Source organism: Puma concolor, chromosome D4 (assembly GCF_028749965.1).
Source record: "Puma concolor isolate L17-30 chromosome D4, mPumCon1.1.hap2, whole genome shotgun sequence".
Classification (NCBI taxonomy): domain Eukaryota; kingdom Metazoa; phylum Chordata; class Mammalia; order Carnivora; family Felidae; genus Puma; species Puma concolor.
Genome location: NC_141679.1, coordinates 87,030,677 through 87,047,487, shown reverse-complemented (window position 1 = coordinate 87,047,487; position 16,811 = coordinate 87,030,677). Strand labels below are relative to the sequence as shown.

At 50.0% G+C, this 16,811-nt stretch overlaps 1 protein-coding gene across 3 annotated transcripts in view; it reads right to left on the bottom strand.

Moving 5' to 3' along the window:
- The window catches only part of STXBP1 (syntaxin binding protein 1), a 74,652-nt gene that overhangs the window by 6,189 nt on the left and 51,652 nt on the right, over nt 1–16,811 (bottom strand). Inside the window, exons 10-19 of one of the 3 annotated variants that reach the window (XM_086684097.1) lie at nt 16,501–16,608; nt 14,988–15,048; nt 13,557–13,622; nt 12,498–12,578; nt 10,218–10,356; nt 9,428–9,537; nt 8,290–8,391; nt 5,812–5,897; nt 2,892–3,046; nt 1,199–1,324 (exon numbers count right to left, since the gene is read on the bottom strand). In XM_086684097.1, coding sequence (XP_086540223.1) covers nt 1,215–1,324; nt 2,892–3,046; nt 5,812–5,897; nt 8,290–8,391; nt 9,428–9,537; nt 10,218–10,356; nt 12,498–12,578; nt 13,557–13,622; nt 14,988–15,048; nt 16,501–16,608 — 1,018 coding nt within the window. In that variant the 3' untranslated portion in view covers nt 1,199–1,214. The remainder of the gene's footprint in view (nt 1–1,198; nt 1,325–2,891; nt 3,047–5,811; nt 5,898–8,289; nt 8,392–9,427; nt 9,538–10,217; nt 10,357–12,497; nt 12,579–13,556; nt 13,623–14,987; nt 15,049–16,500; nt 16,609–16,811) is intronic. The other 2 variants (XM_086684098.1, XM_086684099.1) reach the window with 2 other exon arrangements.

Genomic DNA, 16,811 nt, shown 5'->3' with positions numbered 1-16,811 from the left:
CTGACTCACCAGGCCACATGTCAGTCTGGGCGGGAGAGGGGCAGGGACGTCGTCGGTGAAGTACATGAGGGCAGGTGCACAGAGTGTGGCCTCCTCACAGGCTGTGTGAGGAAACTACAGAATAACTAATGCTACAATGGAGTTCTTCAGTATGCGTCTGCCACTTAACACTTCACAGGAGGTTCCCGGGACATATGAGGGACGCAAGAGAAGGGAAGGGATGAGGATGAGAATAAAGTCTGGATAATCCACCAGACAGATGCCGGTTCCTGGGTAACAGGTAAAGGCACAAGCGTGGTGGGAGAGAGAAGACGCTCTTTCGAACAGCACACCGCGTTATGAACAGATTTTTACCCAAAGGTTCTCAGATCTCACTAACAGACTTCAGTGAGAGAGAGGGGTGTGATAACTCAACCCTGGAAAAAAACCCACAGGAGAATGAAAATAAAAGCAACTACTGAGAGAGTAAATGACTACGAAGGGCCATCTGCCCCAGATGAACACGAGACACGAGATTTCCACTGGTGGCTGGAGTTCATCAAGTACGTGGTGGCTCGTGACCCTGTCACCCCTTAGCAACAGTCCCTGGGACGAGTGCCTGCGCCGGAAAAAAGGAATTTACGTGTCTAACTACCACTGACGTGGAGTCTATCCTGACGCACTCCAATGAGCCTTCCCCACGATCAGGTGCCCATGGATCTCTCCACTGGAGTTCTGCCTTCTTGGACAGGACAGTCCCTTGAACGCCTACTGGCCTCACTCACAACTTCCCACACCATGTCACGAGCGGGACGCTACGCGTTCCCTGCCTGGTGCCCACAGATACACCCCGGGCCGGTAGGCCTGCGTGCCGTGCCTCCGGCATCCTTCGGCTTCCAGTCCCTCCGAAGGACTGGTCATAGCAGTCATGATCATTTTTGGTTTACAACCCAGGGGGCTGCACTGCCTGACTGAGCAGCAGGTGACCCAGGGCACGAGTGAGCTGGCAGGCCGGGGCCCAGAGGCTCTCGCGGCAGGGTCTGTGAAGGCAGCATCGGACACATTTTCAATCGGTGTTAAGAACTGCAAGCATTTTCTTGTTGAAAGGAAATCAAATAAATAAACTGAAAAGGGAAAAATAAAGAAAAAGAGTGACGGAATAATCAAAGAAAACCCTTCAGAGTGGAAGAGTTTCTTTTCTGTAATAAGCTGCTTTTACTTTGTTTCTTTGGCTCTCACTCCATTGTTGGAGCCTGATCCTCAAAAGATACCCTAGAGGCCTCCCTGAAGTCGGGGTGTCTCAGGTCCATGAGAAATTTGGTGGGAGTAAGAATGTGAGTAGAACCTGCGGGAGAACAGAGGCCAGCTGACTGCTTGAACAAAGGTACGTTACAGGAACATGCCAAGTTAGGCCTACGTTTTATGCAGCCAATGAGGTATGAGAAAGCAAGACGCGAGCACGCGCACGTGCACACGCACACAGGCCGCAAGGACAGCCGGCATGCACCAAGCGGGTGAGGCCACACTGCGGACGTCAGCTGTCTGCGCAAGGCCCCTCCGTGGATCTGCACGGGCACCGTTATCTCCCCAGGGTTCCACCCCCCAATAGGGAACTGCAAGTCAGGACCAAAGCTGAAGAGGGAAATTTACACCAAAGCCTGGCCGTGACAGCTTCGGCCCCGCAAAGCTGTGTTTGAGCTGAGAGTTCTCCGACACGTGCATGCAACATACACACGAGCAGGGGACAGAGAGAGCTTTATCCCAGCGTCTATGTAACAAAAAGGAAAAAAACGATACGGGGAGAAAGGGTGACCCGCCGGGGAAGCTCCAGGGAGTGGGGAGGGGAGGGAGAGGATATCCAATCTCTCCAGTGAATGGTGTGGTATCTAGAAAGGGGGTTGACAGTAACAGGTCCATCCTGACACAACCAGGAATGGCCACGTGGATTGGTCTGCAGGACCTGCTCACTCTGAGAGCGCCGGGCACACTGGAATTTGGTCACCCCGAAGTAGGGGTGTAAAACTGACACATCTTCTAGAGATCAGGGGAAAGGCCAGGGCAGTACGTGCTCATAGCCTTGGGTTAGTCAATGTCAAGAGGCAGCCCCAGGCAGGTGCAAATCCATTTTGTTAAGGGCAAGACGGGGCAAAAGGAAGGCGTCTGGAGAAAGCGTGATTTTCCTCAGCTCACTCTTCCCCTTCCAGCCCTAGAAACTGGAAGCTCCTACAGGCAGGAAAAAGGTATAAAATCTTCTGCTGCATTAAGTCAGGTCTAATGAGTTGCTTCCTTTCTTCTGGAAAACCAGCAGGAAATACCAGAAAGGGTACATAGCAGACCTAGGAGTCGTAGGAACCGGAATTGATGGGGAACCCTCAGCAGAGTCCAGGAGTCAGGCCCGTGTGTTTCGGGCGGTATCTGCCCACACACTGTGTCTGTCTATCTGCAACTGACAGGTAAAGGAGGGGGCGATAATTTACCTTCCATTCACTGAGCGTCTTCGGAACAGGAGGCCCAATGCCAGCAAAGAGACAGGTCCCACCTCGGGCCTAGTACAAAGCTGTAAGCGGGTATTCACAACCCCATTTGGCTGGGTAAGGAAATCGCAGCATGGAGAGGTGGGGTGCTTGCTCAAGGTAACCCACTTGGCAGTGGCCGAGCAAGAATGGGAGCCTGGGTCTGTCGGTGTCTGTGATCAGGCACTTCCCACCGCTTGCAGCTGCCTCTCACCATGAGACACAGTGCAGACACGAGGAAAGAACCCTTCGCCCCTTTACTGCCGTCCCCGAATATGTCTAGAGACTATATTTGCAGGGGCAATGGAGAAGTGAAGACAGAATGAAACACCAAAGCATGGAATGGATCGAAGTGCGATGAAGCAGCCCCTTCCCTCTAGAACACATGCCCCCACTCACCTATTAGCACTTCCCACTTTCCATTGGCTTGGGTCACCTCATAAGCACAACGCATCTCGTTCAGGCTCACGCCCCCAAGGATGAAAATAATGAGGCGGGGACCACTGCGGTACTCCCCTGGGGCCTTATTCTTATGCCAGTGCCCATAGCGGGCGCTGGGGGGGGGGGGGGGAGGAAGGGGGGAGAGAGAGAGAGAGAGAGAGAGAGAGAGAGAGAGAGAGAGAGATTAATTATGTTTATCTGCACTCAGAGGACTTATCACTTCATACCTCAATGACTTGTTTACACATTCACTCTGTACACCAGTGACCAAAACAGAGTAGTAGTAAGTGTTGGTTGAACTGAACTGCTGTGCAAATTATCAAGTGCTTGGGCTACCCATGCTGTGACCTCGTCACTCTCTTGGAAGCATGTAGGTGACAGGCAGGCTCAAGTCAGCTTTCAAGTGTGACGTGTCACCTTCCACAGCTTTGCCCCTCGTGATGGTCGTCAGCTTCCGCCCTCCAGCGTACAGGTTTCTAGGCTTGTCTGGGACACTCTGCTGGCAGTGAGCGGTGACGATGGAGTCAAGGCCCGTCTTCAGGCTGGTACACCCTGATTCACGCAGCGAGCACCTCACCTGATCAGGGCCTCCCCCAGCACCAAGGTGCCAACCCTCGGCGAGATTCAGCCATGCCCACCGAGAGCTCGCGGTTTAACTGGGGTGGGCGGGGAGAAGGAAGGTCAGGATCATGCTGCGATGGAGGGGCTCGGTGCCACAGGGACATGCACGCCTTCTAGCGTCATCTGGGCATCATTGGAAAAGTCTTCCTAGAAGACGTGACACTGAGCTGTCCCCTGAAAGACAGGCATTTCGGTGGTGGGACAGTTCCCAAAGGTGTCTCCTCTGCCCCTGGGCTTCTGTTAGTAGGTCTTCACCTTGTCCTCAGGAACAATGAGAAATGGGTTGCTTCCAGGTTAAGAAAATGGGGAAAAGAAAACAAAAATCAAAGCAAAACAAGGAGGCCAAGTCTCTAGCGAAATCTCTGCCCTTCTCCCTGACTATGACAGCATTAAAGTCACTTTCCAAAATCCTGAAGGTGCCAGGGGCGCACATGGGCCAACACAGAGAGAGTCATCTGACAGTGTGCCATCGTCACCGGCCTGGCCAGGGCAACACTGGGGATTTCGTATTTTGCTCCAATGTTGGCAATAAACATTTGGCCTCTACTGGCATCAGAGGGGATGCATAATGCCACAGGTGCCACAGACCTCTGGCCTGGGCCCAAGGGAAGGTCTAAAAGTGAGCCCAGCAGGCCGGGCGTGGGGGACAAAGATGGGTGGGCACAGCAGGAGCAGGGGATAGAGAGGTACATGTGGAGGGTTCATCCTGGGAACTGCCAGCTACTCCGGTGCCCCGGGATGCCCTCTTTGGAGCTAGTGGCGCTCCTGTTCCAAGCTCAAATGTTCATTCAGCCTTGAAATGTTCTCAGGAGTCACGTCAAGCTCTTGCTGACAGACAAAAACCGAGTAGCACCTGGCTCTGAGGTTGCCACCTCAGGAAAAGTAACTGATGCCACTGCGGGCCAGGGAACAGCCTGGACCACACCGATGAGGGAGGCCAACGAGAGTCTAGGGGCAAAATGCCTTCCGATGCCATCGCAGGGCACAACAGGAAGGTTTCCAGATGCGTGGCAAAGAGGGGAACAAGAGGAAAAGCTTTTGAAAACAGACCCTGGAAAGCACCACAGGCAACTAAGAAAACCCACAGTGTTGAAGAACCAGGGACAGAAGTATGGAGTGTCACCAGGTACGTGAGCCTGCTTGGGATTCTCTCTCTCTCTCTCTCTCTCTCTCAAAATAATTAAATAAACTTAAAAAAAAATATTTATTTATTTTTGAAAGGGCACAAGTGGGGGAGGGACAGAGAGAGAGGGGAACAGAGGATCCGAAGTTGGCTCTGCACTGACAGCAGTGAGCCTCATGTGGGGGGCTTGAACTCACGAATCGTAAGATCATGACCCGAGCCAAAGTCGGACACTCAACCGACTGAGCCACCCAGGCGCCCCAAATAAATAAACTTAAAAAAAAAAAAAGGCGTACAATTCAATGCTTATTAGTATAGTCACAGAATTGCAAACCATCACCACAATCAATTTTAGACTATTTCATCACCCCAAAAAGAAGCCCTATACCCTTTAGCAGTCCCTTCCCATTCCCCCACCCCACCCCCATCCCCAGTCCCTGGAAACCACTAATCTACTTCCTATCTCTACAGATTTGCCCATTCTGGACATTTCAAACAAATGAAATCACACAACATGTGGACTTTTGTGACTGGCTTCTTGCACTTAGTGCAATGTTTCCAAGCTTCATCCGTGGAACACGTGTCAGTATTTCATTCCTTTGGTTGGATAATATTCCATTGTATGAGTATGCCATGTTCTGTTTATCCATTCATCAGCTGATGGACATTTAGGTTGTTTCCACTTTTGAGCTATTATGAGTAACGCTGCTAGGAACACTGGTGTAGTGCGATGTTAAAACAGGGTAGATAACAAGGTAGATCTCCTTGTTAAAACAAGGAGATAAGAGGCAAGTCCTGAAAATGTACGGGGACAGATCATTTGAGGCAGAGGGTAAAGCCAAGTGCAAAGGTCCTGAGGCAGAAGTATGCCTGACACGGGCAGAGGAGGAGGCTAGCGTGGCAGAAGTGGAGAGAAAAACGGGAGGAGTAAGGGATGAGTCAGAGAGGAGTGGGAAGCCGGAGAGTGGAGGGCCTCATGGGCTGCTCCAAGCACCAGGCCTGCACTCTGGCTGCGGCGAGAAGCCGGGGGAGGGTTCTTGTGGATGCTGTGTCACACCAGGACCACCGTGCGGCCGACAACCACCCAGCGACGGTCCCCCTTCTCCCACCTGCTTGCTCTGGACTCCCACTCACCTGACCGCGGTGGTGCTAAAGGAGGCAGAGGAGCGGGTGGAGATATACGGGTAGTGCTTGGTATCGAGTTTGTCTTCAATAGTGTCCTGGAAAGAAAAGAGACAGATACTAGGCTTGCCTTTTGTTTGGGAAGGGCTGACAGAACCAAGGCAAGATGATTCAAGGAACAAGTCACTTGGCAAAGCGACATGGCCGAATCTGCAACAACCAGAGCTCCTTTGCCCTGCTGCCTGCTGCAGGGGCCTAAAACGGCACTCAGCATGGACATGGAGAAAAGTCCGTAGGTCTGCTCATGAAGAAGACCTTAACGACCTTGCAGTTAAAAAACAAACAAACAAACAAACAAAAACTGCAATGGGGCGCCTGGCTGGCTCAATCAGAAGAGCATGTGACTTTTAATTTTAGGGTTGTGAGTTCGAGTCACATGTTGGGTATAGAAATTACTAAATAAACTCTATTAAAAAAATTTTTTTTAATCTTAATTTGAGAGAGAGAGAGAGAGAGCACGCATGAGCAGGGGAGGGGCAGAGAGAGGGAGAAAGAGAATCCTAAGGAGGCTCCGCACTGCCAGCACGGAGCCTGACACGGGGCTCAAGCTCACAAACAGTGAGACCACGACCTGAGCTGAAACCAAGAGTTGGGTGCTTAACTGACTGAGACACCAGCAGCCCCAGTAAATAAGCCTTAAAAATAACAAGGGGCACCTGGGTGGTTGAGGACCAATTTCAGCCCAGGTCATGATCTTGTAGTTCACGAATTCGTGCCCCACATCAGGCTTACTGCTGTCAGCCTGTCAGCGCAGAGCCTGCTTCAGATCTTCTGTCCCCTTCTCTCTGCCCCTAGCCCACCTGTGCTTTCCCCCAAATAAAAAATAAATAACAAAACACGAGGCGCCTGGGTGGCTCAGTCGGTTAAGTTTCCGACTCTTGATTTCGGCTCAGGTCATGATCTCATGGCCGTGAGCTCAAGCCCCACGTCGGGCTCTGTGCTGAATGTGGAGCCTGCTTAGGATTCCTGCTCTCTCTTCCCTGCGAGCGCTCACTCTTTCTCTCAAAATAAACAAATAAGACCAAAAAAGTGCATTAATTTTTCTTGCTTCCCTTCCAATTTTTTTCTTTTCTTTTACATCTGTGTGAGGTTATAAATGTTGCATTCCAATAAATCCCTGACACTTGCCACCAGTTTTGTAGAAACTCAGCACAGGCATTGTCTCTCATGCAAGACAAGACTTTACATCCTCAGTTTTCCAAGGGTCTAATCATCTAGTGGGTGGATGCCAGCTAGGCACCTCCCGCTGCCTAGAAATCTCCACTCCTCTTAGCAGCTACCATGTGAAGCCTACGCACATGTCTCTCCAAGGGACTGCGGGGCGGGTAGGAAAAGGGAGCAGAGAACAAAGGAGCGAATGAGACAGAGGGGTGGGCTTTAATTACATTACAAAGAAATCCAACTGGTTTCTAGATGTCTCATGTTCACCCATCCTTTGGTTTGTGGGTTTTAAAAATAGGAAGCTGACTCACTATATATATTTAAAATACACTTATTTTAACTCATAATTCAGCAGAACACCTGGACTGCGTGGATTGACAAAGGAATTCTGGGAAAGCCCCTTCGTTGTCCGGACCCCAGTCTTGTCCGCCTGTGGACAGCAGGAGCTGGACAGGGTGCCTCTAAGACCCACCCTGGAGATCTAGTGGGGCAGGATTCTAAGCAGGGTTTCTTCATGCTATAGGCGAGGAGCAGAGGGACACCTCACATTCACAAATACAAAACACCTGCTATGCCCAGAGGACACATCAGCTGAGGGCACAGGCCAAGGTATAAAGAGCTGACTCCAAACACTGAGCAGATACATATACGTAAAGGGCATCTCCGATACATGCTACAGGAGTCCAGGGCGGCTCCGTGGTGCTGGGCGGTCAGACGGGGGCGGTGTATGCAAACGGTGAGACCTGACGGGGACTTTGAAGGAAGGCAGGGCTCAGAAGTGGAAGGGGACAGCACTGCAGGCAAGGGATGGATGTGAACAGAAGAGCAGAGGCAGAAACATGCCTGGCAGGGCGGGGTCCCTGACTGACAGGGAGGCTTAGGGAGGGGCTGGCTCGGGTGAATCCTGAAAGCCCCTCCATACCCGCACCCTTAGTGTGGTGTTTGTGACTCATGTGACCTGCAGATGCTGGGATGTGTTTGGTTCTTGGGATACGGCACCACTGAGGGGTCTCTCCTATGGGGCTAAGTCATATGAATCATGGGGATCTGCATCTAGCGGCCTCTGGGGGCTGTTCTTCCTAAACCCTCAGGACAAGGCTATGGGGCCTAAATGAGCCCCGAGACTGGGTACAGATCCTCAGGGACAGATAACCCCAGGCTGTCACCATCACCCCACATCAGGTGAAGCTGGAGGCCTCTGGGCCTGTAAGTGAAGAGTTCTGGGCCCAGGCTGTCCCACACACATCCTCACACCCCTCCCTCGCTGACCTCCATGATGTCTTTAATGATCGGAGTCCACCGTGAGAGCTGGTAGGTCTGCTCACTGATGCGCTCCTTCCGCTCTGGCTTGCTCCTGCGGCGCAGGGTGGACTGAATACAAACACACGCAAAATTAGACAGAGTCACGGGTCACCTGGGCCCCGGCGACCTTGCTGGCCTCTGGAAATCGCTCCAGAGCACTCCCTTCAGAGAGTCAGCGCTAGCAGAGGCTAAGTGGGAGAGGTTTTCCTGGAAAAGTCCAGCATGTGCCCCTTGGAGCAAACTCGGTTCTTTAAAGCCACGGAAAATGGCAAATGCGGGTCAAACACAGAAGCTCCATTAAAAAAAAAAAAATCCTGGTAGTTAAAAAAAAAGTTTTGTTTTTGATTATAGGAGAAAAGGCAGCTTTGTGTAAGACTTGGTCTTTGTTTCTGCTTCAACAGCCTGGGGTGCATCGGTAAGCCATCCATTCCCATTTGGGTCCCTCCTGAACAAGGGTCAAAAAACACCAAACCACCCGTTACAGGTCTCAGGTCTGGGCTCTGGGACAAAGTTTCCGACTCTGAGATTCCAAAAGAAGCACATTTGCAACTCTAGCTTTACAGCACTGCTGAGTGAGAGACTCCTCACAGGAAGCAGGTGCACGGGAAGGTTCCCAGCAGAGAGCTCCAAAGAGTGCTCGGGCCTCTTCCTCAAGTTCTGGAGTCCTCTGGCCCCCAGCCTCTTCTGGAGCGCACTGCATGGTCAGGCTTCCCTGCCCTGGCCTGGCTCAGTGACAAACCAAGTGGCAAACCCGCTTGATGCTAAGCGCTGTGCTCCCGCTCTCACAGAAGATGCTGGACCCAGGTATGCAAAGACACGGCCAGACTGAGCTCAAGACATGGGGGACGAAGCTGGCGTGGGCTGGGGCTGGCTCAACGCAGATTTAATGACTCTGTGCAACTCCTGGATGTGCACGTCTTGGTTCTGGGAGTTTCACTTCTATTTTACTACATCTATCCCTTTATTCCTCTGATTTTATGTTTTCTCTTCCTCAACGTTTAGTGTATGTATCTTAAGCCACCTTAAGTAATTCAGGGGAGAACAGATAAGACATGCCAGCTTCCCTTCTGTCTCTCCCTCCCCACATGCAAGACTGGCCCCTTACGTCAGTGACGATGGGCACCCCCAGGTGTGCCATGTTGGTGATGATCTCGCTGTCCTCTGGGGGGATCTGGGCGTGCTGGATCAGTTTATTCAGGTTCTCCTCAGTGATGCCTGAGAGAACAAAACCCCTGTCACCACACCCAGCCACTGCACATCACACACTCAGAAGCAGAGCCAATCGCTTGAGGGGGGATGGTGCCCCTTCTCCTCCTCAGGATTAGTAGAAATGAGTCTTCACCGCATCAACTTTACTGGAAGATGAAGACAAAATCAGGATTTCCATTCCACTCAAGCCACTCTGTCCCAGGCTGTGACCTTCAGCAACTGCCCCATCATGGTCTGTATTTCCATCCGTCTTCTGCTTCCCAGCCATTTCTGCCCACCCCTGCCCACATCAAAGTCAAGAGTCTCCGTGTCCATCTGCACAGTGGACGGTAACCCAACTGTGATGTGGGTAAAAATCAGTTATTTAAAGGTGGAGAGCACTAACGTGATGCAAGTTAAAGCACCTGGCGGACAAGCCCTCACAAACTGGCTTTGCTGTCAGTGGGCTCTCCCTGCCCCCACCCGTCCTCTTCCATAGACGCCTCACCTTTCTTAACTCTTGAATTCAATTCTAGTTCCAACTGATTTACCTTCATTTCCCCAATGTCAAGAGCCCCTGGGATTTCCTTACTAAATAATACGCCTTTCCGTGTTTCCTAAGCTTTCCTACTTTGTCTTCTCTTTCTCCCTCACTTCACTTGCCCAAGAGAGCACCTATCCCTTCTTCTCCAGCCCGTCGTTCCTACCGTTCTTCAAAAAGATGTAGAGAAGGATGATGCGGATTTTGTCATAAGTGCTGACATTTGCATCCAGCAGAATGGGGACGATGGCTCTCATAGGGTCCTTGATCTTCTCCCCTTCGGCATCCGTGCCCATGGCCAGGTCCTGCAGAAAACACACCATATTGGCCCCACTCCCAGTGACAGTCTGGACGGATGGTAACAATTAGACGATTGTAGACCATAAATAGGATTGGTCGCTTCACTGGGGAAGGTCCTTTCTGCTCCCACAATGCACCATAATCTGCACTGGCGTCACTAGCGCTACGTTCCGTGGCGCCAGTGAGAACTGATGACAGCCCCGGGGTCCAATTTGCAAAAAACAGAAACCATCGTTGATTTTTTTGCCATCTTGTCTGAAAGTAGGCTGCTCCCTTTGGGTGAGTGTCCGTGCACCTGGGCCACGTCCTCAGGTCAAGCCTCCGTTCCGGTGGGGCCTCTAGAGGTACAGAGCTCTGCTGAGGGATCGGGGCCGAGTCAGTGGCACGTCCCGCACATGAAGAGCTTTGGCATCTTAAGGTGCGCCTGCCTAGCTAGACTCTCCCCATTGTGCTTCCCCTTGGCTCTGAAGGACACGCCTTTTGAGTTTTAACTACTCTGCATTTTTTAACCTGTTTTTAATTTTCCAACCCACTTTTTTTTTTTAATGTTTATTTTTCAAGGAGAGACAGAGGGTGAATGGCTCTGAGAGAGACGGGCAGAGAGAGAGGGAGCCACAGAATCCAAAGCAGGCTCCAGGCTCTGAGCTGTCAGCAGAGTTCAATGCAGGGCCCAAACGCACGAGCCGTAAGATCATGACCTGAGCTGAAGTCGATGCCCAACCAACTGAGCCACCCAAGCGCCCCTCCAACCACTTTTAAGATGAGTAGGAAAAAAAGGGCTCTAGAACCTGCAAACCCAACCCAGGCAGATGAAGGAGGAGAGAAGGGCTGGCCAAAGAAGGAAGAGGAGAGAGAGCACAATGACAGCCCCGCTTCCCAACTCAGGCAAGAGTCAGACCGGCTGTCGACAGGCTGGAGAAGGCACATCATCAGCCTCAGCAAATCAACAACCATTCTACTCTGTTCTCAGAGACCAAAGGCTGCAACTCCCTTGGGAACCCACACAGGGCTCGCCTGAAGGTTCCCTTTTTCTCTAAGATCCCACGAGTCCATAACCATCAGGACCTTGAGGTTACCCAGGTCTGTCTGGGTCAAGGAAGGTGGGTGCCCCCAGGCCTTCTCACCTCTCAGAGCCACTGCCAGCCTCAACAGCCGTTTGTTTAGCCGGACCCAAATCTAATACTCTCTAAAGGTCAAATTAAACATAACCGGTTCAACAAATACCACGGAGCAATTCTGAAAAAAATATACTCTTCCAAGGATTCATCCCAACTTCACTTTTACTGATGTAGGGATAACCTGTTTTCTGGACAGTCAAGTTCTTTTAGAGAGGACCTTGCACCTGTCAAGATCAGCTGTGAGACTGATGGGTTTTTAGGGGGCCACTGCCCCTTAGAAGAGAGCCAAGAAATCAGGACAGGTCTGACAAACCTAAGCTGGCTTGTCACATCACACCGGACGGTGTAGATCTTAGCTTCACACCAAGGACTTGAGTTGTTCGTTCCTGCTGAGGCTTCACATTCAAATGCCCTCCCTTCCCATGGAAGCAGACCCTAGCTGAGTGAAGTTCTCGCTTGGAGAACGGAGGGCCAGGATTAGTGACTCCACACAACACTCCTGGAAACTATGGCAGCATTGTTATTTCCCTTTGCAGATGAGGAAAGCAAAGCAGAAACAGGCACATCAAACAAACCAGTGACAGAGACAGAGTTCAAACCGCAAACTGCTGACTTTCAGTCCTACTTATGATCAGGGAGGCTGTGGTGAGTTTCTGACATGCTACTACCCTAGTTTCTCTCATCTAGGTTTCCAAAACCGGTGTGGCCACCACAGGAGGAAAATACACTCGGAATATAAACCTCAGCCAGCCCTGTCAGTGTAGGGCTCAGAGTTCCAGACATCTCTCTTCAGACACTCCAGGGAGCCTGTGGAGAGTCAGACATGCAAAATCCAAACAGCACAGCATTCCAGACCAGTCTAATCCCTACCATTGAGAGCGGAAGTGCATTGGCTCCAGAGTTGAGACAACATGATCTAGTAGACTTCCCCATCTCTCTATCCTATGATTCTGCAGGATGTTCAAAGTCACATGTTAAAATTCAGCTGGGTCAACGGGGATGGCAGAAAGAGAAGGAAAAGGTCCTACCTGCTCCACTCGGCAGAGTTTATCCACGGTGCCTTGGTAATGCTTCATGCAGTCCTCGGCCAGGTGCAGGTGGGTTGAATACTAGGAAAAAGCAGAGTTTATGATCCAGAAATCACTCACGGATGCATGAAGCATAAACTGAGCACCTACTATGTATAAGCACTGTGCAATGCACCAGGGAGTCTCCAGCCTCGTAAAGGAGGTAAAACGTGCATTGAAGCAGAACACAAACATGGCAGAACACGCCAGAAAGTTCTGTGTCAGGAGAGGTAGGGGCAAACCGCATTCCAAAGGAGTCAAGCAGATGAAGGAATCCTGTATGGGGGTAGGGTGGCATAATGGTTCCACAATGTGTCCACAAATCCTTTGTTACCCCTCCTTCTAGGAGGTGGAACTTAATTCCCCTCTCCTTGAGCGTGGGCTGGATTCAGTGACTCGCTTCTAAAGGAGAGCGTGGAGGACATGATGTAGGACACCCCAGGTCAGGACAGAAAAGGCACAGTGACTTCCTCCTGGCTCTCTCCCTCGGTCACCCACACTCGTGGAGTCCAGCTGCCACGCCGTAAGAAGACTTAAGCAGCCCAGGGGAGAGGCTCGTGAGGTGAGGAATTGAAGGATAAAGAGAGAAAACAGACGAAGAAGAGAAAAGAAAGTCATAGGAAATAAGTTGTCGGTCCGGTCTTTCAGCCTTTCCTAATAAAACCAGAAGTTGATTAAAAACCTGTGATTTCGGGGCGCCTGGGTGGCGCAGTCGGTTAAGCGTCCGACTTCAGCCAGGTCACGATCTCACGGTCCGCGAGTTCGAGCCCCGCGTCGGGCTCTGGCCTGATGGCTCAGAGCCTGGAGCCTGTTTCCGATTCTGTGTCTCCCTCTCTCTCTGCCCCTCCCCCGTTCATGCTCTGTCTCTCTCTGTCCCAAAAATAAATAAATGTTGAAAAAAAAAAAAAAACAAAAACAACCTGTGATTTCAGTGGATCAGTCAGTGCAGTGGGGCTCTGAGAGGTCTTACTGAAGTTGATTATAGTCAAGATTCAAATCAATCATTTGGGATTGTCATACCTTGCTGAGCTCTTTCTGGTACTGGGGCATTTTCTTTAGCATCTGGGACAGGTCCCGCATGGTGGTCTATAAGGGAAAGGAAAACATATGGTCTCACTCTAATGGCCCTGACCTAAGAGGCTGTGCAAGGGTGGCAGGTCCAGGGCAGGACAGCAGCCAGCACCAGACTTCCCAAGTGCACGCTCGGAAACTCTCAAAATCAATCTGTTAAACCTGAGATCACTGTGGGTTTAGACTTCCAGGCCTCTGGCTCAAAAAATTATTGATTCAAATACCATGACTATCTTCTAGGTAGGGAACTGAACTCCGAAGTGTAGCAATTATGTTTTATTTATTGGACTGGAAAGTTACTGAGAGCATAATTCTTGCCAGGGAAGAGCAATTTTTCTTCTCCACACTGTTCTTCTGCATACTCAGCTCAAGCAGTCTTGAAACTGAGTTCACATTTCATCCCAGCAGAAGGGCTGCAGTTGTGTAGACAGGTAGAAAGAAGGAACAAGGTGGGAAAGGGCCGGGATGTGCATCCTGACAGGTCACAGGGGTCTGTTTACTTGGTAACCATGTGACTCACCTAATCCCTCTCTATCCAACAAAAATTTGTTGAATTACTACCACATGCCAGGTTAGGTGCTGGAGATATAAGGACAAAAAACAAAAACAAACAAACAAACAAACAAGAAATTCTTGTCTTTGTGGAGCTACCATCTAGCAGAGGAGTCATTCCGACTGAGAGGATTAGTGTTCTTCGAGGGAATCAGGAGTGTGGGTGCACAGTGGAGGGGTACCTCATTAGTCCAGGGAGGAGCAGGGAGGATTTCCCTGAGAAAACGATGCCTGAGCCAAAGTACCAGGACTTGACAAGGCAAGCCCCAGGCAAGGAACTCAGGCATGGATGGAGCAAGGCCGTGGGTGCCAGAGAGTGGGGGGCAGACCTGAGAGTCTGGGGGGCCTGATAGCCCAATGCTATAAGGTGTGTCTACGGGTGGGGCTAGATTCTGCTGGGAACAGAAAGTCACCAGATGGTTTTAAGCAAGGGAGTGACACAATCAGAGGTGCATTTCCCTTGACTAAGATGGCTAAGCTACCTCCGATGAACAGTCAGGATAAGGAAAGGACCAGGCAAGTTGAGTTCTAATTCCACCACAAGCTAAAAAAGGTTTCAGGGTTCTTCTGGCTTAAGCTGACGCATGATCTAAAACCACAAATATCAATCCTCAGAGTAACAAAATGAAGATCTCTATAAACATCAAAAGACAGGGGCACCTGATCTCAATCCTGAATACAAAAACAAGACAAAACAGTATTAGATGAAGCAGGGACAATGACCCCCTGGCTCACTAATCCTGTGCCAAGGAAGCGTCCTGCCTGCCGGCTCCCAGAGGGAAGACCGGGATTAGCCTAAAGGGCACTGGAGCTCTAGGATGCATTTACCTTCTCTCCGGTATTCATTCTCTTGCTGGAAGAAAAATCTTTCAGAGAACGGGTGACTTCCCTGGAAGACAGAAGGAGGCAACTAAGTTTCACAGCAACACCAAGTCCTATACTAGTGGTGCAAGATTCTTCCTTTAGGAATACATGGTGACTTTTCCTGCCACTAAGGTATGTACTTACAGTGATTTTTGAAGAGGAGAGAGAGGGATACACTGTTTTCCTAATATTCTATTTTTTTAATGTTTATTTGAGAGAGAGAGAAAGAGCAAGAGGCAGAGAGAGAGGGAGACAGAGACTCCCAAGCAGGCTCCATGCTGTGAGCACGGAACCTGATGCAGGGCTCAATATCATGAACATAAGATGATGACCTGAGCCAAAAGCAAGAGTCGGATGCTTAGGCCACTGAGCAACCCAGGTGCCCCTCCTAACCAATATTCTCAACCAGGATCTCCAGAGGAGGTGTACAGGATGATTCAAGAGAAGGAATTATTAGTACTTCTATTTATGTTTATTTTACTTCATCTTTTTCAAATTTGTGTTTTTGTATATACTGTAAAATATATATATATTAGAATAAACTAGTAAATTCATAAATAAACTCACATATTGGAAATGTGAATCAACATTTTCCTAAGGTTGAGTGATCCAAAAAGTTTGGGGACTACTTTTCTGAACTGAACTATCCAAGGCTGTCTTATTTTCTTGCTTCCTTGTGAATTTCCTAAGACTATCACCAACTCAATGTAACAGCCAGAAAATATCTTTTTGCAAAAGTAGAATTGTTCTCGATAGCATAAAGGTCTTATAAAATAGTCTGTTGTTACGGAGCGCCTGGGTGGCTCAGTAGGTTGAGCATGTGCCTCTTGATTTTGGCTCAGGTCACGATCCCAGGGTTGTGGGATTGTGTCCGGCTCTGAGCTGAGCGTGGACTCTGCTTGAGATATTTTCTCTCTCTCTCTCTCTCTCTCATTAAAAACAACAACAACAACAACAACAACAACAACATTCAGGTGTTACAAACATTTTGAAACATTTTGAGAGAAAGGCACAGATTCAAGGCACAGCTCTTCCTTAGAAATTTTAGGTAAGACAAAAGGGGAAGAAGATTACACACTGGCTATATAAAAGAAAATCAAATTGATGTAGTAGAATCTGGGCGTTTCAATGGAAGGAATCGGCTTTAAATGTTCAGTGTTGATAAAGCATTTCCTGAGAGCTACAGATGTTTTCTAAAAATCTTAAGAGCAACCTGAACACAGAATGGATTTTCTCACTCAGTTAAGTTGGTGTCACTCGAGCTGAGATCAGAAGGGAGTCATCATCACTGGTTAGCATGTTGGCAAATTCATCTACTGACCAGCTCTGTGCAAGTGCCCAGAACGTGCACATTAGCAACTGCCATCTGGGGAAAGGTTTCACCCTGTACTATGGAGTGAGCCCTGGAGCTGGGGCGGCAGGGGTGGCTGAGGTCTGGCTGAGGTCCCTGGGGAGGGATGGAGCAAAGGGATCTTACTGGGACACCTCCGCGATGTGCTTGTGGCGCAGCGCTATCCAGAGGTCATCATCCTCGTCCAGGAGCACTTCCTTCACCCGGGCCTCTCCAATGCCGCTAGTCTCGTACCTAGAGAGGATATGTCCCCACAAAATGTATCCAATTCCCTCTGATTTGTAACAGATAAGAGCTTATAGTCCTCAGCAGACAGATGTCACACGGAGGATTTTACCACAGGCCCCCTGACCATCCGATGGGGCATGGTCTGTATCAGGTCTGCTGCATCAGCACTGACACGGTGCAGTTTCTCGGGAAGGTAGAGACCCAGAGTT